Below are 27,431 nucleotides of genomic sequence, written 5' to 3'. Positions count from 1 at the left end.
ACGGTCACTTCAGGTGTACCACTTGAATGATAGTGGCGTTGAGGCAGTCATGGTGCCATGGCAATCACTTGCCTACCTCACATTTAGTTGACTTCGGGTCCTTCTTTAAATAGAGTTTTTCTGTGTAGTCACAGCTGGGATTGAACCGAGGGGCATTCTCTCTCTAAGATATACCCCTGGGCCTCTTTAATTTTTTTATTTTAAAACAGGGTCTGGCTGAGTTTCTGAGGGGCTCATTAAGTGGCTGAAGCTTGCCTCAATCTCAGCCTCCCAAGTACTGGGATTACAGGTGTGCATCACCATGCCCAGCTTGGATTAATAATTTGAATAGATCTACTCGTTGGTTACTGTAGGAAGATAGGCTGTGGCTGGAGGTGGTATGTCACTGAGGGTGTGGCCTTGGGGACTATATTTGTCCCTGGTCCCTTCCTCTCCCTCTGTCTCACTCCCTCCCTTGGACCATATACTGAACCTCTGAAACTGTGAGCTAGACAAACTTTTCTGCCTGTATGCCTGTATGTTGTATTTTTTTTCTCTTTCTTTCTTTCTTTCTTTCTCTCTCTCTCTCTCTCTTTTTTTTTTTTTTTTTTTTGGTGGCACTGGGGTTCCTGGAAGCCCTTCTACCTCCGGGCTACACTCCCAGACCTGTTTTTTTTTTTTAATTTGGAAACAGGGTCTCTTAAGCCAGCATGGCTGGCTCCGAACCTGCGTGATCCTCCTGTCTCCACCTCCCAAGCGCAGGGATTACAAGCGTGCACCACCACGCCCGGCGTTGTATGTTGTATTTTCTATTTTGGTCACAGCAACTGATGACCAATACAGGGGTATGACCAAATCATATAAAATTAGTAGTGCGTGACCGGAAAATGGGGAAATACTGGTATGTTTGCACTGTTCGTTTTTATTCCCGCTGGTTCAAGTCTCAAACCAAATTCAGAGCTCAATCAACAGTGACGAGATTGTTGCTAATTCTTTTTATTCTTTTATTCTTTTTCTTTAGATATGATGATTCCCACTCTCTTTTCTATCTTATTATGAGTTCTTTCTGTTTATTTTAGGCCAGTGACACATGCTGAGTCTCACTGACATCTCATATACTCCTCCATCATCTTTTGGAATAATCCTTGTTATCTCTCAGATAGATGCTCTCTCCCCACACTGGGCACCTGTCTTGCCAAGTCCTCCCATTATACAGAAAACAGATCAATAAAGTAACTACAGTGAATAGCAGACATAGGCTACAAAAATTTGCAAGTGAATGATAACTGTAAGTGCTCTCACTGATGGCTTTTATGTATGGTGAGGTATTGCCTACACCTGGGTCTAAACCCAGTGTAACAGTATTTCCCAGATGCATATGCCAGGCTTAGAGTAGAGACCCAGTGGAGGGAGGTTTTCTTGATACCCCAGAATGAAACCCACTTACAGGAAGCTGTAAAGGTCAGAAAAGAGATTCTAAGATTCTGTCAGAAAACTAGAACTAGGCAGCATGAATTATGAGGGCTGTAATAGGTCACACAGTGTCCAACAGTATGCTCGTAATGCCAGGTGACACGGATATTGTAAACTCACTCCTTTATGATAGAAGGGTCTGATCTATGGCCATACCACCCTGAACGCGCCTGATCTCGTCTGATAGAAGGGTCTGTTAAATCTGTGCTGCTTTATGTTCTAGCTAGATGCCTAATGCGTATTTGTATCTCGAGAAGAATCTAGGCTGCATGGATTTATTCACGGGGCCACTCAAGGGTTCCAAGCTTCTGACTGTGGGGGTGGTCTTCCTCCTGGTTTGGGTAAGTACTTGCCTTCCTTCTGACACCTCTTATTGCCAGCTCCTTTGTTCTCTCCCTTTGCAACCTCAGGTTTGGATTAGTTACATAGTTTTATATAGGAGAGAGGATGGAGAGAAGCTCTCCATCTCCTAACTTCCACCCACTGTGTGATTCTGGGACCCGCAAATACAAGGTGGGATGATGGTCTAGGGTGAGCAGGTTGGGTGTTGGGATCTGTCAGGGAATGCCCCTGGGTTCCACCCCCAGACCTGCAAAATAAATAAATAAATAATAAAAAATAAGGCTGGGGGTGTAGCTTGGAGGTAGAATGCCCCTGGGTTCAATTCCCAGTACCAATAAATAAATAAATGTCCACTCTCAACTGTATAGGCAGCTCTCTGTTCTGTCAAGAGAATCCCTCCCAGGCTTGCGTTAAAGCTTTCTCTTTATGCTGTTGAGCTGCATTCCTTGTCCTCCTTTTTTCCTAACAAGTCTATTCGTGTGTGTGTGTGTGTGTGTGTGTGTGTGTGTGTGTGTGTGTGGTGTGTGTGTGTTACTGGGGATTGAATCCAGGGACATTCTACCTCTGAGTTATACCCCCAGCCATTTTTGTGTTTTGTTTGGAAACAGGGTCTTACTAGGTTGCTAAGAGTCTCGCTATGGTGCTGAGGCTATCTTTGAACCTGAGATCCCCCTATCTCAGCCTTCCAAATACTCGGATTACAGGCATGCAACACCACACCCAGTTAAGAGTATCTCTTTTTTATATGTATTTAGATACACACACACACACACACACACACACACACACACACACATTCTAGCATATGAGACCATTGTGATATGTTTCAGAAGCAACTATTTGCATTCTATTTCTTGCCCTTCTTCCCTCCTTCCCCCTCCTTTTTTTTTTTTTTTTTTTTTTTTTTTTTTTTTTTTTAGTAATGGGAACTCTACCCAGAAATGCTCCACCACAGAGCCACATCCCTAGTGTTTTTTATTTTTATTTTTATTTATTTATTTTTATCTTGAAACAAGGTCTCGGTTCCCATGCTGATCTCCAACTGTAATCCTGCTGCTTCAGCTTCCTGAGTAGCTGGAATTACAGGCATGTGCCACTGTACCTGGCTATTTCCTTCCTTCCCACCCTTCCTTTCTTTCTTCTTTCCTTCCTTCTTCCTTCTTTCTCTTTCTTTCTTTCCTTCTTTCTTTCTTTCTTCTTTCGTGTGTGGTACTGGGTATTGAGCCCAGGGCCATTTCACCTCTGAGCTACACCCTTAGCCCTATTTTATTTTATTTTTTTTGAAACAAGGTCTCACTAAATTACCACATGTTAGCCTCCAATCTACAATCTTCCTGTCTTAGCCTCTCGAGTACTGATGTTATAAGCACGCACCACTACATCTGGCAGTTGCTCCCCCCCCCCCGAATCATACTTGGTGGATTAGAAGGAGTATTGATGGGTATGGGTGACCATCTGCTAGCCAGCAACGTAAATTCACTTCCTCTACTACCAGCCCTATCACACAAAACATGGCTTCTCTCCACTGCTCTTCCCATTTGGATCTTTGCAATTCTTTCATCTATATTTGTGATTTCATGTTTTTCAGAATATAACACCAGAAGCTGGATGTGGTGGTGCACGCCTATAATCCTAGTACTTAGGAGGCTGAGACCAGGAGGATTGAAGGTTCGAGGACAGCCTCAGCAAGTAGTGAGAGTCTCAGCAAACTAGCAAGATCCTTTTTCAAAATAAAAAATAATAATATAAAATCGGACTAGAGGTGTAGCTTAGAGATAGAATGCCCCTGGATTCAATTCCCAGCACCACCAATAAAATAAAATAAAAGAATAAATAAAAGAATATGACACCAGAGAGATGTGGGACTTGGAGGAGTCTCCCTGTCATAGCAACTCTGGGTCTTCCTAGAAAAGAATTAGCTGTCTCTTGCTATTTTTGCCTGCCACACCCATCCTGTGCCTTTCCACAGTTTCTTGCTTTTCCAATAGTTTCTGGGTGTGCAGCTCTTCTTTCTAGCTAAGCCCAGTGATGGGGAGCCCACTGAGGGAAGTCTCACAATGTCCTTCTGAAGCCCTCAAGAACCCTGAGTAAACAGCTTTCCCACCCTGACTCTCAACAGGAAAACTCAGTGGGAGATGGTGGGGCTGGAGTGGTGGAGAGAGGACCGAGAAGGAGAAAAGGGGATGCTTTGAATGCCAGGGCTGGGAGGGAAACAGGATTTGTGAGGATCAAGGAAAGTAGAGATGTGAGGGCTGGACCAGGCCTGCTGGTAATTCAGCGGGTGGGTGGGTGTTGGAAGTGGTGGTGAGGGAATAAGACTGCTGAGGACAGGAGACAGCGGAGCTGAACCAGAGACACAATTCATATTCATGCTGAGTTGCTCCTTTCGAATAAAGGTGGTGGTGACTCAGATGCCCGGCTTAAGAGTGACTGACATCATGATGCGGGCAGGCAGGACTCCTGGATCCTACCTTGCAGAGGGGGCTGACTAGTTTTAGTGAATGGAAAACATTTAGGATAAAAATTAAAGAAATACAAACCACTGACAGGTTTCTCTTCCTCTACCCACAGACCATCTATTTCAAGATGTTCTTGACCGACGACAGTACCTTCTATCAGCCCCCAGAACCCTATCCTGTCTTTAAATATACCTCCAAGTTCACAGAATCTTCCTCCTTCTTGGACCCTCTCCCCCAGGAGCTCACAAGCCTGACCCATCTTCTGTACTGGCCTCTGACCCCAGGAGATGGGGGGGACTTTCTTGCTTCCACCAGCCCCCAGACCTCCACCTATCACCTGAGGGGTCCCGCAAAGGACAGCCACGTCCTGGGAGGTTACCTGGAGGCCGTCCTTGTGGCCAGGGACCACCGAGGCAGGCCCAAGACCCACGGTGGGGATCTGTTTCGGGCACGGCTGCTGAGCCCAGAATTGAAAGCAGGGGTCCCCGGGAATGTCCAGGATCTGGAGAACGGCACGTACCTGTTGTCCTTCCCCCTGCTCTGGGCTGGGAGGGCCCAGGTGCAAGTGCGGCTGATCCACTCCAGTGAGGCAGTTGCGGTTCTGCGGAGAATCTGGAAAAACAAAGGGGCCACTGTTGACTTTAGGGGGTATTTCCGGGGCATGGAAGGGCCTGAAGAGACCGTGATTTGCAATGTTGACCCTCACTCAACTAGAGCTCATGGACCTACCTGCCAGTACAGGGATGTGGTTTCGGGGGAGCTCTGGTTCTGCGCTCAACCCCCTACCTTGCCCTGCAACTCTCTAGTTGGTCACTCGAGTGGAAGTTACCTGAAGGTGACCACACCGCACGAGGAGGCCCTGCTGGCTCGGTAAGACACCCAGAAGCTGGGATGTGTGTCCCGGCCCGAAGCCACATTCTTTCTTCTTCTCCGTCTTGATCCTGGGATGCCATGGCCCTCCACCGCAGACAGCATTCAGTTATTCTTACTCTCATTCATGTGACAGATGTTGCTAGACAGACTGAAACCACAGTAAACTGCTCAGGCTGTGTGTTTAGAGAAGGTGACAGTTGAGCTTGGAATTAAAGGAAACATGGAGTTTCTCTAGGGAAGAGACAAAGTATTCAAGACAAAGCCAACTGTCTCAGGGCAAAGCGAGCTTGAGCTCTTCATTTATTTATCAGGACTCCTGCCTTAAAACGATTTTGTCCAGAATTTTCAGTAAAGTCTGTTAATATCTAGATCTGCCATAGTACCAAGAAAAGAAGTCTCCATCCTATTTCAGTAGCTTCTGATGATATCTTTAACATTTAGAGATACCTTGTAACTTTGATTTCTTATAGAATTTTCTTGCTTTTGCTAGCTTCCTGATTTAGAATACTTATCCCATGTTCCTCCTCCTCCTCCTCCTCTTCCTCATCCTCTTCCTCCTCCTCCTCCTCTCTTCTTCAGGAATCCTTACAACAATTATTTACTAAGTTATTTAGTAGCTATTTGCCTACTTCCAGGATTATTCAGTAGTTCAAAATCTTATTGGCTGGATTGTTTTAAATCTTTTTTTTTTTTCAGGTCTGGGGATGGAACCCAGGGGCATTCGACCTCCGAGCTACACCCCCTGCCCTATTTTTATTTTATTCTTTATTTTGAAACCGGGTCTCACCGAGTTGCAGAGGGCCTCACTAAGTAGCTGAGGCTGTGTGCGAACCGCGATCCTCCAGGTCTCAGCCTCCCAAAAGCTGGGATTACAAGCGTGTGCCACCACGCCCCGCTTGTTTTAAATCTTGATTTAAACATTAAAGTCAACATTATTGAAGTATAACTTACATGCAGTGAAATATACATGTGTTAACTGTGCAGCTCTGTGAGTTTGGGTGCATGAGTACACCCAGGTAACTGGCAAAACAGTCAAGATAGAGAACACTTCCCCCACCCCAGAGTCCCCTGTGCCCCTTCACAGCTGATGTCCTCTATCAACCTTCAGTCCCAGGCAAATAGGAATTTGTCTTTGGACAGTAAATAGCCTTTTTGCCTTTTTAAAAGATTTCCATAAGAGGCGAATCATACAGTAAATACTTTATATCTGCCTTTGGCAGAGGGAAGTGTCTTTGTGGCTCATCCATGCTGTGAGTGAGGTAGTAACAGTCCCTTTTTAATGCTGAATGGAGTTCCATTGTCTGGCTATATAAAAGTTTGTCCATCCATTCACCTCTGCTATTCGTGTGTATTTGGGGTGGTATCAGTACTGGGGATGGAACCAAGGGGCATTCTACCTCCATACTACATCTTCAGCCCCTATTTACTTTTATTTTGTTTTTTTAAATTTTTTTTTGTATTGGTGCACTGTATTCATACATCCTAGTGGGATACATACTTTTGTAGACATACATGCACACATCGCCCAGTCAGCCCCCACCCGATCCCCACCCCATTCTCTCCCCATCCCTCCTTCCCATGCTTGGCTTAGTGGTTGACATCTAGTATTATAGCAATTTATCCAAAATTAAAAATGATAATCTCACATAACAGTTTCATTTGTCTGATACCAAGCTTTTGATGACTTAAAGATAACATTTCAATATTTCTTTTTGCTTTCTTTCTTACCAGAGAATATTTTTTTTCTATTTTTTTAGGTGAAACTATCATATATTTATATATTTATTTTTCAGAAAAAAAATTCTATCCTAATATGGAATATGGATTCTAGATACCCAAAACAATCTTGAAAAAGAACAAAGCTAGAAGATATATATTTTCTGATTTCAAACCATATAAAGCTACAATAATTGAAACAGTGTAGTACTGTTCTAAAGGCAGATATATAAACCATTGGAGTTAAATAAAAGCCTAGACCTAAATTCTTCCCTATATTATCAAGTTATTTTTGACAAGGTTTCCACGAACCTTTGGTGGTGGAAATAATAATCTTTTAACTAAAAATTGTTGAAAAATAATAATTACATGGAAAAGAATAAAATTGGACCCTTACCTAATCCCATATACAAATATTAACTCAAAATAGATAAAAGACCTAAAAATAAATCTTAAGACTATAAACTTTTAGAAGAAAATCTGGGTCATAAAACCTCACAACATTGAAATTGGCAGTGATTTCTTGGATATGATTTCAATGGCACAGGCAACAGAAGAGTATACAAACTCCCTAAAAAATAAAAAAAAAATTGTATATCCAAAGACAATGTAAACAGAGTTAAAAGTTACTAATAGAATGGGATAAAATATTTCCAAATGCTATATCTGAAGGTATATTAATATTCCAACTAGAAATCCTAAAAATTAACAACAATAAAGGCAAACAATACAATTTAGAGATAGGTAAAAGACTAACATAAATAATGAATCTCCACAGATAACCAATCTTAGTTGTCTGTTGGATGGAAAATCTTGTTTCTCTGGATCTGGTGTGTGTTACCTATTTCTTCTTTGTAGTTAATCTCTTTGAGTATTTTCTCTAGCGCTGGTTTTGAAGACATAAATTCCTTCAGTTTCTGTTTGTCATGGAAGCTTCTTATTTTTCCATCTAATTTGATAAGAAGCTTCCATGACAAACAGAAACTGAAGGAATTTATGTCTTTTATTTTGTTTTGAGGTGAGGTTTTGCTAAGTTGCTGAGGCCTCCAACCTGTTGTCCTCCTGTCTCAGCCTCCCAAGTACTGGGATGATCGTCATTCCCACCACACCCGGCTCCAGCTTCTGCTCATCTCCTGATGGACATCTGGGTTGTTTCTAGGTTTGGGCCATTATAAATAAAACTGCGGCAAACATTGTGGTAGGAGAACTTTGCCCACAAATATTTTCATATTAGGTAAATACTTAGGTGTGAGTTTCATCCTTAGTAAACTTAGTTGTTTTTGAACAGTTTTAGATTGACAGAGAAACTGAGAAGTTAGCATGAAGTCCCCATACTCCTTTTCCAGCCAATATCTCCTGTTGTTAACATCCTTCATGCGTGTGGTCCATCTGTTACAATTCATGAGCTATATTGACATACTGCTATTAATTACATATCATTGTTTATTTTGATTTCTTTAGTTTTCATCTAATGTCTTTTATTTCTTTTCCAAGTTCCTGCTCAAGTTACCATGTTTAGTTAGCCTGCCTGTCTCTGTCTCTCTGTCTCTCTGTCTCTGTCTCTGTCTCTCTCTCTTTCTGTGGGGTAAGGGTACTAGGGATTGAACCCAGGGGTGTTCTACCTCTGAGTTACATCCCTAATCCCATTTTTTTTTTTTTTTTTGGAAACAGGGTCTCACTAAATTGTTGAGAGTCTCCCTAAGTTGCTGAGGGTGGCCTCAAACCTCCGATCCTCCTGTCTCAGTCTTCCAAGTACTGGGATCACAGGTGTGCACCCCACATCCAGCTACATTTAGTTAGTGTCTCTGACAGTTTCTCCAACTTTCCTCATATCTTATGACCTTGGGGGCTTAAGAAGTACTGTTCCATTATATCGTGGGATGCCTTTCTATTGGACTTTGTTATTTTTCCTATGACTTGATTGGGTTTGTGTAACTTAGGGAGGCAGATCATAGAGATGGAATTACATTTTCATCGATCATTCCAAGCGTACATACTATCAGTGTGATTTATGCTTGATGGTGTTGACCCCCATGGCCTGACTAAAGTGGTGTCTGTCAGGCTTCTGAGCAGTTCCAGCCGCCTCCACAACCTCCCTCTTACAGAACGTAACTCTGAACGTCAGCATGCACTATCCACACTTAAGGAATGGGAAGTTATGTTCCCTGTTATCTGAATGCTGTGTTCCTTCCAGAGTTTAGTGTTAGGAAAGTCTAGTCTGCCCTGGAATTGTGTGATATTCCATTTGTCAGAAAAGAGGAACACAGGTTCCTGCTTAGCCATTCTCTTCTCACCTCGACTGGTAGTAGGCCCAGGGCCAAATGGGTGGGTTGACGGCTAAGAGCCCTCCTCTGGCTCCTGATAAGACCTTTCTCTCCCTTCCATCATTTTTCTTAACTCTCTATTCTAGTTGCCCCAAATGATAGATGGACTGATTATACTGCATGGATCTCAGTCCCTTTTGGAATCAGGCAGAGTAGAAATGACACCTCAGCCACTCCTGCCCTTAGCAACCCAGGCCGCCACCTGCCACCTCCCTCAAAGCTGCTCTGCTGTCTCTCCAGGATGGTGTCTGACAAGCCGCTCCCTCAAGGCACTTCTGCCATTCTGATTAGCCGGACCACGGAGGAGAACGTCAAACTAGGTAAGCAGGGCGGGGATGTGCTGAGGTTGGGCGGGTAATAAGCCAAGGGTTTTATCCCTTAGCTAATTTAGCTCCCACCTGCCAGGGCAGTGGAGTAGAGTGGTCAGTACTGTGGGCTGTAACAACAGACCTCCTGGATTCAAGCGCGGTCCCTGCCAATCGCTGTTCTTTTTGTTGTAAGCTACTTTGGAGGTGTGGTTGACATCCAGAAGGCACACACATCTAACGTGCACAGCTGTGAACATGCTGGTCGCCTCCTTACAGGTAAACTTGAAGCTCACGTGTGATGACAGATGGATAAAAAGATCAACAGTAAATCTGACTTTAAAATCCTATCTTGGAACCTAGGAGCTCAATTGTTGTTTTGAAGAATTCGAACTATTCAGAGCACTGCAGATATGTTTTAATCCGTTGTTTAAAACAAATAATTATCTTCCCGGCGTGATGATGCACGCTTGTGATTCCAGTACTTGGGAGGCTGGGACAGGAGGATCACAAGTTCGCAGCCAGCCTCAGCTACTTAGGCCCTCTGCAACTTAGTGAGACCTTGTTTAAAAAAAAAAAAGAGTAAAAAATAGGGCTGGGAGTATAGCTCAGAGGTAGAATTCCCCTGGCTTCCATCCCCAGTACCACACACAAAAATAAAATAAAATAAATGATTATAATGTGCAAGAAGGTTACATATCATAGAGATAAAGAGATATTCTATAACTGAAAGAAAATGTTTCAATATGCTACTGTAATTATAAGATATTTTAATTAGGTTTTTTTTTTTTTGGTGGTACTGGGATTCCTAGAAACCCTTCTACCTCCAGGCTACACTCCCAGACCTATTTTTTATATTTTTATTTGCAAACAGGGTCTCTTAAGCCAGCACGTCTGGCTTTGAACCTGCGCGATCCTCCTGTCTCTGCCTCCCAAGCACGGGGATTTCAAGCGTGCGCCCCCACGCCTGGCCTTTTCTATTGAAGTAGCAACTCACAGTATCAACTGTTATCTTTTCTTTTTGACTTTTTGATGTGAGATTTTGCATTAATAAACATCCCCTTTAATTCTAAAAATAAATAAAATAAAATAAAATAAATGTACAAAAATAAACATAATAAAACCAAAACTAAAATTTAAAAATCCTAAAAATATATCGATTACCTCCAAAAATTTCCTCCTGTCCCCTTTATTTATTATTATTATTATTATTATTATTGTCATTATTATTATTAATTTTGTGGTACTGGGGGTTGAACCCTGTGGCATTCTACTTCCAACCTATGCCCTCAGTCCTACTTTATTTTTTGAGGGGAGATACTGGGGATTGAACCCAGGAGAGGTTTCTACCTCCAAGCTATACCTCTAAACTTTTTATTTTTTGTTTTTAAACAGGGTCTAGCTAGGTTGATGAGAGTCTCACTACTTGCTGAGGTTGTCCTTGAACCTGCAGTACTCTTGTCTCAGCCTCACAAGTACTGGAAATACAGACATGCTCCACCATACCCATTTTATTATTTTTTGTGTATAACAAAAACCTGACATAAGGGAGGAGGGAATGGGGTGGGAATTAGGGAAGGGCTAAATGAGTGATGGGTGCATATATGCTTCTACCATCTTGTACCCCATTAAGATATGTGACTACAACGCACTAAAAAAAAAAAAAAAAAAAAAGCCTGACATTAGATCTACCCTGTTAGCCAGGCATCGTGACACATGCTTGTAATCCCAGTACTTGGTAGGCTGAAAATCACAGGTTGAAAGCCAGCCTCAGCAATTTACTGACACACTCAGCAGTTTAGCATGATCCTGTTTCAAAATAAAAAGTAAAATAGGATTGGGGTGTAGCTCAGAGGCAGAATGCCTCTGGGTTCAATCCCCAATACCAAAAAAAAAATAAAATAATAATAATAATAATAATAATAATAATAGTAATAATAAATTTTAGGCCGGGCATGGTGGTGCACACTTGTAATCCCAGCATTTGGGAGGCTGAGGTTGGAGGATCGTGGTTCGCAGACAGTCTCAGCTACTTAGTGAGGCCCTCCAAAACTTAGTGAGATTCTCTTTCAAAATAAAGAATAAAAAAATGGAGTGTAGCTCGGAGGTAGAATGCCCCTGGGTTTAATCCCCAGTACTGAAAAAATAATAATAATAAAGTTTAGAAAGTATAAATGAGCCAGGCATGGGTACCTGCAATCCCAGTACTTAGAAGGCTGAGACAGGAAGATTGCAGGTATGAGGCCAGCCTCAGCAACTTAGTGAAACCCTGTTTGAAAAAAAAAAAAGATGGGTCTGGGGTATAGCTAGCACAGAGGTACAATGCCCGTGGGTTTAATCCCCAGTTCCCCAGTAACACACACACACACACACACACACACACACACACACACACACCCCTCAATGAGGAACACAGGTACAGCACAGAGAAGTGCACGTGGCACTGTAAGGTGTTAACGTTAACTCTTTTTATTATTTAGCCTGGTCTGCTTTTCTCTTCCCTGCAGCTCTGCCCCCTCGGCCCCCATGCCGCCCTGGCCTTCCAGCCCCAAAGCCCTCCGGATTCTACCACCAAGACACCTGGCACTCACTGTCCTGTTCTGGGCAGTCCTTCTCCACCGCTGACAGCATCCTGGGCTGCCTGGCGGGCCGCATCGTGCACATGATGGGGGATTCCATGCTTCGGCAGTGGTGGGAATATCTACGAGACACTGCACCCTGTGAGTGACTGTGAAGGAGAACGGGAGGAGGGAGGCGTGTGGAGAGCAGGGAGGGCTTGGAAGAAGGAAACTCCCGTGCTCGGTGGAGAGCTGGGGCAGGATGCCAGGCCTCTGTGAAAGGTGAGGGAGTGAAGAAGGCAGGGTTGGGAGGATGTGATTGTCCTCCTCGGAGGACGTGTCCATGGAGCCGCCTTCCTGGTTTAGTTACCACTGAGCTCCAGGGACAGCACAGAACATTCAGATAACACAGGCTGCCAGGCAGGGTCACACACACCTGTAATCCCAGTACCTGGGAGGCTAAGACAGGAGGATTGCAGGTTCGAGGCTAGCCTCAGTTATTTAGTGAGACTGACCACAACTTAACAAGACCCTGTTTCCAAGTAAAAAATAGAATAGAGCTAGAGGTAGAAGACCCCTCAGTTTCATTCCCCAGCACTACAAAAATAAATAAATAAATAACAGCAGAAGGTGTAAAGATTCCAAAAGAGTCTTTGTTTCATTCCTAAATAAAATCTCATAAGTGAAATAATTGTGCCAAAGACATAAAGTTCAAACTTTTGTCACTCCCTCCTCTCTATTTTTTTCATATTGGATATAAAACCCAGGGGCATGCTACTTCTAAACTTTTCTCCCCAGCCCTTTTTATTTTTTATTTTGAAACAGAGTCTGGCCTCAAACCTATGATCTTCCTGTTTCAGCCCCCCAAGTACTGGATTTATAGGTATGTGTTATCATACCTAACATCCTTTTTATTTTTTATTTGGAAACTGGGTCTCACTGAGATACTGTGCTGACCTTGAATCTGCAATTCTCCTGTCTCGGACTCCCAAGTACTGGGATTGCTGGTGTGTGTCTGGCTGAGGTTTCCATTTACTTTAAACAGCAAGTTGAACCAGGCATGACAGCTCAGGCCTATAATTCCAGCTACTGAAGAAGCTAATGTAGGATGATGGCAAGCTGCAGGCCAGCCGGGGCTACTTAACAAGGCCCTGTCTCAAAATAAATATTAAAAAGGGTTGGGTATGGAGCTCCATGGTAGAGCACTTTCCTAGCATGTGCAAAGCCCTGGGTTCCATCCATAGAACTGAAAAACATAACAGAAACAATTAAAAAACCTGTTAGCTGAGATCTGAGAAACCATATATGGAACATACTTCAAGTTGTGACACAGCCAGGCATGGTGGTGCGCACCTGTAATCCTAGTACGTAGGAGGCTGTGTCAGGAGGATCATAGGTTAAGGACAGCCTCAGCAAGTAGGGAATCTCTCATCAACCTAGGGAGACCCTGCTTCAAATTACAAATAAAAAGTAAGGCTGGGGTGGTAGCTTCGAGGTAGAATGCTCCTGGGTTCAATGCCCAGTTTCTAAATAAATAAATAAATAAAGTGGCACACATGTACACTCAAGGAACAATCTTCATTAAATAAGATATGTAACATATTACACTCAGATATCTTGTGCATATATGAATACATCGCTATGAATCTTGCTATAAATTAAAACTATAGTTCGCCAATACAAATCTAACAAGAACGGGGTATGGTGGCATGCACCTATAATCCCAGTACTTGGGAGGCTGAGACAGAAAGATCACAGGTTCAAGAACAGCCTCGGCAAGAAGTGAGACTTTCATCAACCCAGTGAGACCCTGTTTCAAAATAAAAATAAAATAGGCTTGAGAGTGTAGCTTGGAGGTAGAATGCCCCTGGGTTCAATTCCTGATGAATCTACATTGGCATCTTCTCCCATCGCTATCATCCAAAGTCCATAGTTTGCATTTGGACTTGCCATCGGTGCTGTGCATTCTGTGGGTTTGGACAAATGGACAACGACCTGTCTCCACCATTACAACATCATCCACAGTATTTTTCACTGCTTAAAAATCCTTTCTCGCTGGGCGTGGTGGCGCATCCTTGTAATCCCCGCACTTGGGAGGCTGAGGCCGGAGGATCGCACAGGTTTGAAGCCAGCCTCAGCTACTGAGTGAGGCTCTCAGCAACTTAGTGAGACCCTGTTTCCAAATAAAGTATAAAAGAAGAGGTCTGGGAGTATAGCCCGGAGGTAGAAAGCCTCTGGGTTCCACCCCCAGTACCGCACACACACACACACACACACACACACAAAAGCCTTTCAAGCTTGCACATGTATGTCACTGTCAACGTGATTTACATTATGATGTGAGACTATAATGCACCAATATAAATACACAAAAACTAAAATTTCATTTACAATCCTAAAAGCAAATTCTTTCTCAGAGTCAGGTGTGGTGGCACCTGCTTGTTATCACAGTACTTAGGAGGCTGAGACAGGAGGATCACAGGTTCACGGCCAGCCTCAGCTACTTAGTGAGGGCCTGCTGCAACTTAGTGAGACCCTGTTTCAAAGTAAAGAATAAAAAATAGGGCTAGGGTTGCAGCTTGAAGGTAGAATGCCCCTGGGTTCAGTTTCTAGTAACACACACACACACACACACACACACACACACACACACACAAAATTCTTTCTCTGAAATGGGTGTTGTGGCACACACCTATAATCCCAGTACTTGGGAGACTAAGACAGGATTGCAGGTTCAAGGCCAGCCTCAGCAACTTATTAAGGGCCTCCGAAACTTAGGGAGACCTTGTTTCAAAATAGAAAATAAAAGGGGTTACGGGTGTAGTTCATAGGTAGAATACTCCTGGGTTAATTCTCCAATACAAAAAAAAAAAAATTCTTTTTCTGTCTTTCAATCCTTAGCCAACTCCTGACAAACGTGTGTGTGTGTGTGTGTGTGTGTGTGTGTGTGTGTGTGTGTGTGTGTTACTGGGGATTTAACCCAGAGGCATTCTACCTTTGAGTTATACCCTAGCCCTATCTTTCTTTTTTCTTTTGAAACAGGGTCTCACTAAGTTGCAGAGGGCCTCACTAAATTGCTGAGTCTGGCCATGCACCTGAGCTCCTCCAGTCTCAGCCTCCAGGTACTGGGATTAGAGGAGTGCACTGCCACACTCAGTTTAAACAGTCTCTTTTGTTGTTGATTTTGTTGTACTAGACTTGAACTCAACAGCAGTTTACCTCTAAGCTATGCTCCTAGCCCTCCTTATGTTTTTGAGTGTGCATGGGTGGGTGGGTTGTTTGTTTGTTGGGGTCCTAGGGATTGAACCCAGGGGCATTCTACCTCCAAGCTATACCCTCAGCCCTATTTTATTTTTTATTTTGAAACAATCTCACTAAGTTGCAGAGGGCCTTGCTAAGTTGCTGAGGCTGTCTGAGTTGGCTCTTGTCTCTTTTTAGATGTAACTTTAACATTAGAAAGCTTCCTTGATTTCTGGCACAAGGTGTCCTAGGCGCACTTTGTACCAATTCTGCCCCCAGACTTGGAATTTGTTGATCCTCTAAGGATTTGTGGGGAACTAGAAATGAGTATGGGGCACTGTGGGTGCTTATTATTATTGACTAGCATGCTTCTAGGTCATTCTGCAGACAGAAGAAATAGATGATAAACAGATAGCTGGCTAAAAATCATGAATTCATATTCATATTTCCAAATTATCTTTTTTTGGTACTAGGGATTGAACCCAGCAGCATTCTACTTCCAATCTACATCCCCAGCCTTATTTTTTATTCTTTATTTTTAAACAAGGTCTCACTAAGTTGTAGAGGGCCTCACTAAGTAGCTGAGGCTAAGAACCTGTGATCATCCTGTCTCAAGCTCCTCCCAAGTACTGGGATTACAAAAATGTGCCACCATGCCCAGCTCCAACTTATTTATTTACTTATTTATTTACTTATTTATTTATATTGCAGTACCAGGGATGGAACCCAGAAGCATTTACCTCCAAGTTACAGCCCCAGCCCTATTTTTTATTCTTTCTTTCTTTATCTTTGTGGTACTGGAAATGAAACCCAGGGGCTTTCTGTCTCCGGGCTATACCCCCAGACCTATTTTAAATTTTATTTTGTTATTGTTTTTGTTTTGTTTTGTTTTGTTTTTGGTGGTACTGGGGGTGGAACCCAAGGGCTTTTCTACCTCTGTGCTATACTCCCAGACCTATTTTATACTTTATTTGGAAACAGGGTCTCACTAAGTTGCTGAGAGCCTCACTAAGTAGCTGAGGCTGGCTTCAAACCTGTGCGATCCTCCTGTCTCAGCCTCCCAAGCGTGGGGAATATAAATGTGCGCCACCACACCCGGCCTTTATTCTTTATTTTGAAACAGGGTCTCACTGAGTTGCAAAGGGCCTCACCAAGTAGCTGAAGCTGGCTGCAAACCACGAGCCTCCTGGCTCAGCCTCCCAAATGCTGAAATTACAAGAGTGCTCCACCATGCCTGGGTTCCAACTTATTTTAGAGTTAGTGTCTCTATTGATTTGATTTTATATTTGTATCTCATTTCTCTTATATCAAAAATCTAATAATATGAACGTAACTACATATTTGCTGTATCTGACCTTTTTGTGTATGCGTGTAGTGCTGGAGATTAAACAAGGGACATTCTACATCCAAACTACACCACCACCAGCCCTATCTTTTATTCTTTATTTTGAAACAGGGTCTCACTATGTTGCAGAGGGCCTCACTAAGTAGCTGAGGCTGTCTTTGAACCTGTGATCCTCTTGTTTCAGCCTCCCAAGTACTGGGATTACAAGCATGCACCCCTATATCACATTCATTTATTTTTTTAAAGGACCTTGGCAAGGATTCTTCCTCCTCCTCCTCCTCCTCCTCCTCCTCCTCCTCCTCCTCCTCCTCCTCCTCTTCTTCTTCTTCTTCTTCTTCTTCTTCTTCTTCTTCTTTCTCTCTCTCTCTCTCTCTCTCTCTCTCTCTCTCTCTCTCTCCCTGTGTGTGTGTGTGTGTGTGTGTGTGTGTGTGTGTTGGAAACTGAATACAGGGGCATTCTACTTTTTGAGGTACACCACCAGCCATTTAAAATTTTTGCTTTGACATAGGGCCTATGAGGCTTGTCTTGAACCTGTGATCCTTCTGTCTCAGTTTCCCAAGTACTAGTATTATAGGCATGTGCTACCAAGCCTTGCTTTGTTTTCTTCTTATTTTCTTTTCTCTTTTTTGTTTTTGTTTTTTACTTTTGTAGTATCGGAGATGAAACCTAGGGGCATTCTACCTCTGAGCTACACCCTCAGCCCTACTTTTTATTCTTTATTTTGAAACAAGGTCTCCTAAGTTGCAGGAGGCCTCACTAAGTAGATAAGGCTGCCTGAAAACCGTAATCCTCCTGTCTCAGCCTCCCAAGAACTGGGATTACAAGCATTTGTCACCATGCCATGCTTTTTATTGTTTTCATTTATTTTATTCAAAATATAGAATTGCAGCATAGGTATTCTGGTGTGTGTGTGTGTGTGTGTGTGTGTGTGTGTGTGTGTATAAGTGTATTACTAGAGATTGAACCCAGGGCATTCTGCCTCTGAGATACATCCCCATCCCTATTTTTATTGTTTATTTATTTATTTCTGTGCTGGGGATTGAACCTATGTAGGGGTGCTGGAAAGCAGACTGGAAGAAGCGCTTTCCCACCCTAGCATGAGAAGTTAACTAAGCCCAGCTGCCCAGGTTGCAGGATTCAAGGACCAGGGTAGGGGACCCACCAGGTCAAAGCCTCTAATCTCCAGCTTTCGGGCCAAGGTCTTTGTACATGGGACCTGATCTCCATATCTCTGAGCCAGATCAGCACTCCCCCTCCGGCCTGGGGAACAAGGCCATGCTAATCTGCTCTCCAGGAAGATTCCTCAGCGCAGAGATGAGCCTGGCCCAGCCAAGGTGGGTGGGAAAGGCAGTCCTAGGGAACGAACACATACCATAAGGGAGATAAGCAGTCCTTAGCAGGCTCTGATGTGTGTGGATGCATGTTTTTAAATTATTGGTTGTACTTGTTTGTCCTTGTATCTGATTGGTTGTATTCTAAGGTTGGCGGGCTCGGTCTTTTGGCGGGCTCTGACATGTGTAACCACTCCCTCCTGGGGCTATAAATTCAGAGCGTGGAGTGAGCTTGGGATCAAAACCTTGACCATTTAGTGTCTTGGTCTCGACCCCTGGCTTGCCGGGACAGAGCTGCAGCACAATAAACCTCACTTGCATCTTACATCTCTTGTGAGTCCTTCGTTATTTGGGTTGGTGGGCGATTTTCGGACCCTACACCTAGGGGTATTCTACCTCTGAGTTATATCCCTAGCCCTCTTTTTTATTCTTTTTTTTTTTTTTTTTTTGGTGGTACTGGGGTTCCTGGAATCCCTTCTACCTCCGGGCTACACTCCCAGACCTATTTTTACATTTTCATTTTTGGAAACAGGGTCTCCTAAGCCAGCGCACGCAGCTGGCTTCAAACCTGCGCGATCCTCCTGTCTCCACCTCCCAAGCGCGGGGATTACAAGCGTGTGCCACCACGCCCGGCTTTTTATTCTTTATTTTGAAACAGGTTTCTAAGTTGCAGATGGCCTCACTGTTATACTCAAAGTCTGGGATCCCAGGGTGACAGAGACCACCACACACAATAATGCAAAGGCAGGAAGGGGGTTTATTGGGGAGCTAGCTCGAGCTAGGGTCCAAGTCCCTCCAATGCAATGGAGTCTTGACAAAGACCCCGAGTCTTTGCTCCAAGGCAGTTTTATACATTTCAGTCACTCAGACTGTGATTTACAAAGGAGTTATCTTTAAACCAAAAGGAATTTTTACTGCTGTTATCACAAGCAAGGACAGGATACTTGGTGCCTCCCATTTGGTTCGTGCCTCCTGGGGTTGGTTGGGAGTTTTTCATCCTGACCCAGGTACAAAAACTGACACTTAACTGTTAGTTGTATTCCTGAAACTTAGGCCTAGCGTTTTTGCTGTATGGATGAAGCCTGTCATGGCCCTGCTTTGGTCCTACACTCACTAAGTAGACAAGGCTGGCTGTGAACCAGTAATCTTCCTGTTTCAGCCTCCTAAGTACTGGGATTATAAACGTGCACTCAGCTTATATTTACTTTTTGAAGCAGGGTCTCACTAAGTTGTGTAGGGCTTCACTAAGTTGCTGAGGCTGGCTGTGGACCTGCAACTGTCTTGTCTCAGCCTTCCAAGTACTTGGATTACAGGCATGTGCCACAGCTGGCTCTGTTGGGATTTTAATTGTGATTATATTAAATATGTACTTCAGTATGGTTCCAAATAAGATATCTATGAACACGGTCTATATTTCCCATAAGAATATTCTGTTATTGATTTTCAATGTAATTGCGTTGCAATCAGAGAACATATGTTAGATATTTTAACTCTTTTGTAATTGTATAAGGCCGTCTGGCCCCATATTTAGTTATGTAAATGTTCTATCTTTCCAATTTGAATGTCTTCCATTTCTTTTTCTTGTCAAATTGCTCTGGCTAATATTTCTAGGAATCACATTTCTCACATCTAATGAACTCTGATTTTTCTTGACAAGCATCAAAATCATTAGTACGATTTGTATGATACTTCAAAGTCTGACTCCATCTCTAGCTCTCCCCTGATCTTATGTCATGCATGTTCAGAGCACTAACCATCTTTCAGTAACTTAAATTTTCCAACTTCCTTTAAACCACTTCTCTTCCCCCAAGACACTGTGAGCTCCATGAGGGAAAAGTGATAGGGCTATCCCTAACAGTTATATACAACAGCACTCACAACAATGCTTGTGAAATTGCTGGCACCTCAATCTGTCGCTGTAGAATATCTTTTTTAAAAAATGGAAGTGAAGCCAAGCATGGTGGTGCACGCTTGTAATCCCGGCATTTGGGAGGCTGAGACAGGAGGATCGAGGTTCACGGATAGCCTCAGCTATTTTGTGAGGTCCTTTGCAACTCAGCGAGACCCTGTTTCAAAATAAAGAATAAAAAATAGGCTGGGGGTGTAGCTTGGAGGTAGAATGCCCCTGGGTTTCATCTCCAGTACCACAAAAAAAGAATAAAATAGGACTGGGGATATAGCTAGAAGGTAGAATTTCCCTGGGTTCAGTTCCCAGTACCACAAAAATGAAAATAAAATAAGTTAGATGCAAAAATTGAACAAAGAAAAAAATTTTTTTTGGTACTGGGAATTAAACCCAGCAACATTCTACCTCCAAGCTACAACCCCAATCCAATTTTGTTTTTTAAACAGGGTCTCCCTAGGTTGATGAGAGTCTCACTACTTGCTTAGGCTGTCCTTGAACCTGAGATCCTCCTATCTCAGCCTCTCAAATATTGAGATTACAGGTGTGTGCTACCACATCTGGATGAACAAAGAAAATCTTAACAATGTAAGCAAATAGGACTTGGAGAATGATTTGACTGTGGCTTAAGAGGAGAGGCAGCGGATTCCACAAAGGGCTTCTCCCAGGAAGAGCTGAGAAAGAAGATAGACATTAGAAAGTCACTCAAGATGATAGCTGGCCATTGTGGTGCTGCCAGGAAAGTTTGGGAAGCAGAGAGCAAGACTTGGCAGTGATGGTGGGTTCGTTTTATCCATAGCACATTCAGGCAGGGGTCAAACATCAGAAAACAGTGACTGGGCACTTGATGCTTGCCTCCAACCTCAGGAAACTGTCAGCTCCTCGACAAAAGCCCAAGAGGAGGAAGTCAATGAATTCCTCACAAGGTAGATGGTAAAGGAAACTGGATGGCAGAGGCAGAATTTTAGGGAGTGAATTCATGTACAAAGTACAAGGAAAATAAGAAACAAATAACTAAGCAAAGAGTAACCGGGAAGGTAGGAAAAATGGGATAATGTAGAAAGCAAAAAGAAATTTTTGGAAGAGGTCAACCAGCATATGGAAGCCTAATGCCATAGAGTCAAAGCAAACAAGGGCTCTGGATGTAGCTTGGAGGTATGCAAGGTTTGGTCTCCAGCACTGCCATATAAAAAGAATAAAAGAAAGAAAGAAAAGAAAGAAAGAAAGAAAGAAAGAAAGAAAGAAAGAAAGAAAGAAAGAAAGAAAGAAAGAGAGAGAAAGAAAAAGAAAGAAAGAAAGAAAGAAAGAAAGAAAGAAAGAAAGAAAGAAAGAAAGAAAGAAGAAGCAAACTGAGGACGAATTTGATGGATAGCAGTGGCATTCGTGGGAGACACATTAGGGTTGAGGAATGCTTGTGTCCTGGGAAGCCAGCAGGAGCACAGCCCTTTGTGAACTTATGACGCCTTCTCTTTCCTCCATCCAAAAGCCCTGAAGCCGGTGGATCTGCATGTCACCTATCAGACAGGGCCCCTGATAGCCGTGGACACCACTCAGGGCATAGTGCTGCACTGGCGGGCCCACAGCTGGCCCCTGCGCTCCTTCCGAACACCAGTGGCCTCCCTGCACTCCATAGCCAGGGAGCTAGGGGCCTGGCCAGGGGCCCCCACACCGTGGTGGTGCTGGGCCTGGGAGCCCACTTAACCACCTTCCCTCCATCCATCTTTGCGAGACAACTGGCAGGGATTCGGGCAGCTGTGATGGCCCTGCTGGCCCGGGAGCCTGGGACTCTCGTGGTCATCAAACTGGCCAACACTGGGTATAAATCCGTGTATGGCAGTGACTGGTTCACCCTGCAGGTCAACCGGCTCCTTCGAGCTGCCTTTTCTGGCCTCCATGTGGCCTTTGTGGATGCCTGGGAAATGACCTCCAGCCTGGACCTGCCGGACGTATTGGGGTAAAAAACTTGTGTGTACAGACATGTACACATCACTGATTTAACCCCTACCCAATTCCCACCCCATTCCCTCCCTGTCCCTCCCTCCCTTGCTCGGCTTAGAGTACCATATGATGTTTTATTTTACTTTTTTTGTAGTACTGAGGATGGAACCCAGGGGCTTTCTACCTCCAGCTATACTCCCAGATCTAATTTATATTTTATTTGAAAATAGGGTCTCATTAAGTTAATGAGGGCCTCACTAAACTGCTGAGGCTGGCTTCAAACCTGCAAGATCCTCCTGTCTCAGCCTCCCAAGTACTGGGATTACAAGCGCGCACCACCACGCCCGGCTATGATGTTTTAATATATGTATGCATTGTGTAATGTTCAGGTACTGCCAATGTAGCTCCCCAAGCATGTATCATTTAATAGTGATTTGTATTAAATTTTTGCTGTTAAGATCTGTCTTCTAAATGAGTGATGTATGCATGTATGCCTCTATCATCTTGTAGTCCATTAAGATGTGTAACTACAATGTACCAGTTTTAAAAACTGGGACATTTTACTAAATCAATATGTCAAAGTGATTTTAAATTTAAATTAAGGCCGGGCGTGGTGGAGCACACTTGTAATCCCAGCGCTTGGAAGGCGGAGACAGGAAGATCGCACAGATTCGAAGCCAGCCTCCCTGGTTTAAGATATCATGTTTCAAAAACAAAAACAAAAACAAACAAACAAAAAAAGGTCTGGGAGTGTAGCCCGAAGGTAGAAGGGCTTCCAGGAACCCCAGTACCACCAAAAAATAAAATAAAATAAAATAAATAAATTTAAATTAATACAAATTAAATGCACTTCAATAAATAGAATTATTATTATTTTTTGCAGGTCTGGGGATGGAACCCAGAGCATTCGACCTCTGAGCTACACCCCTGCTCTATTTTTTATTCTTTTTTTTCATATTTTTTTAATTGGTGCACTGTATTCATACATCATAGTGGGATACATACTTTTGTAGACATACATGCACACATCGCCCAGTCAGCCCCCACCCGATCCCCACCCCGTTCTCTCCCTATCCCCCCCTCCTATGCTTGGCTTAGTAGTTGACATCTAGTATTATAGAAATTTATCCAAAATTAAAAATGATAATCTCACATAACAGTTTCATTTGTCTGATACCAAGCTTTTGATGACTTAAAGATAACATTTCAATATTTCTTTTTGCTTTCTTTCTTACCAGAGAATATTTTTTTTCTATTTTTAGGTGAAACTATCATATATTTATATATTTATTTTTCAGAAAAAAAATCTATCCTAATATAGAATATGGACTCTAGGTACCCACTACGATCTTGAAAAAGAACAAAGCTAGAAGATATATATTTTCTGATTTCAAACCATATAAAGCTACAATAATTGAAACAGTGTAGTACTATTCTAAAGGCAGATATATAAACCATTGGAGTTAAATAAAAGCCTAGACCTAAATTCTTCCCTATATTGTCGTTATTTTTGACAAGGTTTCCACGAACATTTGGTGGTAGAAATAATAATCTTTTAACTAAATATTGTTGAAAAATAATAATTACATGGAAAAGAATAAAATTGGACCCTTACCTAATCCCATATACAAATATTAACTCAAAATAGATAAAAGACCTAAATATAAATCTTAAGACTATAAACTTTTAGGAGAAAATCTGGGTCATAAAACCTCACAACATTGATTGGCAGTGGTTTCTTGGTTATGATTTCAATGGCACAGGCAACAGAAGAGTATACAAACTCCCTAAAAAATAAAAAACATATTGTATATCCAAAGACAATGTAAACAGAGTTAACAGTTACTAATAGAATGGGATAAAATATTTCCAAATGCTATATCTGAAGGTATATTATTATTCCAACTAGAAATCCTAAAAATTAACAACAATAAAGGCAAACAATACCCTTTAGAGATAGGTAACAGACTAACATAAATAATGAATCTCCACAGATAACAAATCTTAGTTGTCTGTTGGATGGAAAATCTTGTTTCTCTAGTTCTGATGTGTGTTACCTATTTCTTCTTTGTAGTTAATCTCTTTGAGTATTTTCTCTAGTGCTGGTTTTGAAGACATAAATTCCTTCAGTTTCTGTTTGTCATGGAAGCTTCTTATTTCTCCATCTAATTTGATAGAAAGTTTTGCTAGGTAGGAAATTTTTGGCTGGAAGTTGTTTTCTTTCAAAATTGGGAATATGTTACTCCAAGCCCTTCTGGCTCTCATAACTTGGTTTGGGAGGTCTGGAGTGATTCTAATTGGTTTGCCTCTGAATGTCACTTGGCCCTTTGCTTTTGTTGCCTTTAAGATTCTCTGCTTGGCTTCCACATTGGTCATTTTGACAATTATGTGGCGTGGGGATCCTCTTCTCCGATCCTGTCTAAAGGGAGTTCTATAAGTTTCCTGGACCTGCGTATCGACCTCTTGCTCTATGTCTGGAAAATTTTCTGCTATTACTTCCTTGAAGAGATTGTTGATCCCTTTGGTTTCACTTTCTTTTCCCTCCTCTATTCCAATTATTCTTAGGTTAGCTCTCTTAAAATGGGCCCATATTTCTTCAATATCAGATTCTTGCTGTCGGATATTTTTTCCAAGATTAGAAACTATGCGTTCATTTTTGGAATGATCATCTTCTAAGAGCGAGATTCTGTTCTCCATGTGTTCTAATCGGTTGTTTGTGCTTTGAATTGAGGCCTTTACTTCATTAATTGCATCCTTTATCTCTTTTTGGCTCTCTCTGAGTTCTTTTCGAAGCACCTCTATTATTTCTACAGTTATTTTCCTGATTTGATCTTCTAGAAATCTCTGATTTTCTGTTTTATCGGGTTCTGATGTTGTGGGGTTGTGAGCATTCATTGCTCCAGTATTATTCCTCTTTCCCATGATTTCGGAAGTTTGTGCCTTCTCTGGGTTCTTCCCTTGGGTCACTATGACTTCACTTAAGGTGTTCTGGATCTCGAGTCAGTAGTATCTCAGACCCCACTACTCCTTTACTGGGTTGTATCACAGAGTCTCCGACCCAGAGAGTCGATAGAGGCTGCTTTAGACTGTGTGGGGTGCCAGGTTGCACGTTCTCCTATGGTGTGATATTACTGCCACCGCCTCTCTCCCACTGGGTCAAGTCCCAGTGAGTACAGTACTGGGATTTCTCCGCTGTGGCCCGCAATTTGACTCACTGTTTTTGAGTACGCAGATGTAGCTGTAGTGAATTCGGTGCTGCTGCCACCAGTGGCAATATGGCGCCGCTGCTACGCCCTCGGCTGTTGGGCTGGCGTTTTTTTTTCTCTTGGTTTTGATTTCCACTCTGAATCCCTGCAGTGTGTGCTGAGCTCAGACACTGGGAACTTTAGATGTCCTCTGCGCCGAGAAATCCCGCCTGGCTGTTCCGCAGCGGCTCCCCTCGGCTTGCTGTGGCCGTCCCGTGAATTCGCCGTTGCCGCCGGCAGTATGGCGCTGCTGCCGCGTCTGCCACGTCCTCGGGCGTGAGGATCTCCTCTGTGGCTCTGTTCTCAGTCCGCTTTCTCTCTGGAGCCTGGTGATTTTTTTGTTTCTCTGGTGATGTTGTTTTCTGGCTTTGAAAGGCGCTGATTTTGTGGTAATGGATATTTGTTGTTAGCGGGGCTCTTAAGCCCCGCTTTTCTCGGTCGCCATCTTCCCGGAACTTTATTCTTTATTTTGAAACAGGGCCTTACTGAGTTGCAGAGGGCCTCCCTAAGTAGCTGAGGCTGTTGGTGAACCGTGATCCTTCGGTCTCAGCCTCCCGAATGCTGGGATTACAAGTGTGCGCCACCACGCCCAGCTGAATTAAAATTTTAAAAAATTTTCTCCTTCCTGGACCCTGGCTGACACACAATGTACTCTCTGTTTTCCTTTTTGTCAATTGATTTTTCTTATTGTCTCTAATAAAAATATTTAGACTAGAAATAATTTTTTATTATTAAGCTCTGATTAATAATAAAAGCTCTGGTTTCAATGTTCCTTTTGCCTTTTTTTCCCACTAGCATTTTGTTCATATCCTAGAGCCATGGCATAAGGTTCTTCCAGTCCAGGGTTCAGCTTTTTTGAGCTCCTTGTGACTTAAAAAACAAGGAGAGTTTACACTTACAGAAAAGGTACTCAGTCTTCAGGCAGGAACTCAATATATCACCCCTGCACAGTTTTGTTTGTTTGTTTGTTTGTTTGCTTTAATCTACTTCCTAGCTGGAAAGGAGACAGACAAGACCTCTCCCCAGGGCATTCCTCTGCTGGACAGAATCCATTAGAAAAGTCTTTTTGAGATCTGGGCATGGTGGCACATTGTAATCCCAGCATTTGGGAGGCTGAGACAGGAGGATCTGGGTTTGAGGCCAGCCTCAGCTACTTAGTGAGGCCCTGCTCAATTTAGTGAGACCCTGTTTCAAAATAAAGAATAAAAAATCGGGCTTGGAGTGTATCTCAGAGGTAGAATTCCCCTGAGTTCCATCCCAGGTACCACACACACACACACACAAAAAAAAAAAAGTCTTTCTGAGCCAGGTGTGGTGGCACATGCTTGTAATCCCAGCATTTAGGAGGCTGAGACAGGAGGATCATGTTTCGCAGGCCACCTCAGCTACTTAGTGAGGCCCTTTGCAACTCAATGAGACCCTATTTCAAAATAAAGAATAAAATATAGGGCTGGGGGTGTAGCTTGGAGGTAGAATGTCCCTGGGTTCCATCCCCAGTACTGTATTAAAAAAAAAAAAAAAAAAAGTCTTTCTGATGTGTGGGTGGAAGGTATGGACCAGCATGTTCTACTGTGACTGGGAACTCCACTTGCCTGCAGCCTTGATCTTGATTTACTGCTGTGTTCTCAGCCTCAACATTAATCTGCTGAGAAGCGTGTTCCTGTGTTCCTCTCTCTCCTCCTGCAGCAGCCTTTCCCGCACAGAACTTCACTCTGGGCATCTGACTGGCCACATCATCTACAAGCTGGCGATGCCGAGCTTCGGCAGCCGTGGGAGCGTCAGGAGGACATTGTCCTGAGAGTTGCTGTGGAGAGAGCAAGGAGCCTTGGAGGACTTTATAGAGGGAAGGGAGAAGGAGCCAGAGCGGAGCGGCGTCCTGAGATGGGGAAAGAGGTTTCAGCTTCAGAAAGGAAGTTGGAACAGAGGAAGCGGACTCATCTCCAGATTCAGGTTTGGAGAACAAGGTATCAAGTCTACTTGCCAAGTGACCAGTACAGCCTGAAGTTGCAGTCAGGTAATGTGCTGTCCTTAATGTCATGTGAGAGACAGGAAAGGGCGCAAGATGTGGGTCCTGGTGTCAGGAAAGTAATATGTAAAGGATTTAGCAAAGAGGACACTGGAGAATGTCCAGAGGTGGGGTTTTGAGATAGACTCTGGGTGTCTGGTAGACAGGAGACTCTAGTCACAAAGAGGCAAACTGCAGGAGGCATCAAGGAGAGAAGGAATCAACAGCTTAAAAATATTTCTGAGAACTTGAGGAAGACAACCAAGAAAAGGAGCATGGAAATGATGATTCACACTGGCAACCTTGAGGAGAAGTCGGGGTAGATTAATAGTTGGGAGAAGACAAGGTAGATTTTTGTTGTTGTTTCTCTAGGGGAAGTTGAGCGTGTCTAGGAG

The 27,431-nt window shown here is 43.1% G+C and overlaps 1 protein-coding gene across 1 annotated transcript; it reads left to right on the top strand.

The window, feature by feature from the left end:
• Positions 1-1,679: 1,679 nt before the first annotated feature.
• Positions 1,680-27,176, top strand: LOC308268748 (NXPE family member 3-like; the record flags this gene model as incomplete). Its single annotated transcript, XM_080703856.1, is given in 7 exon segments — positions 1,680-1,793; positions 4,366-5,123; positions 9,407-9,486; positions 11,952-12,191; positions 21,335-21,490; positions 21,493-21,794; positions 26,718-27,176. Coding segments are annotated over 7 exon segments (2,109 nt in total).
• Positions 27,177-27,431: the final 255 nt, after the last annotated feature.

Source organism: Muscardinus avellanarius, assembly GCF_963383645.1.
Source record: "Muscardinus avellanarius genome assembly, chromosome: 10".
NCBI classification, from domain to species: Eukaryota; Metazoa; Chordata; class Mammalia; order Rodentia; family Gliridae; genus Muscardinus; species Muscardinus avellanarius.
This window is presented reverse-complemented; position numbering and strand designations above follow the sequence as displayed.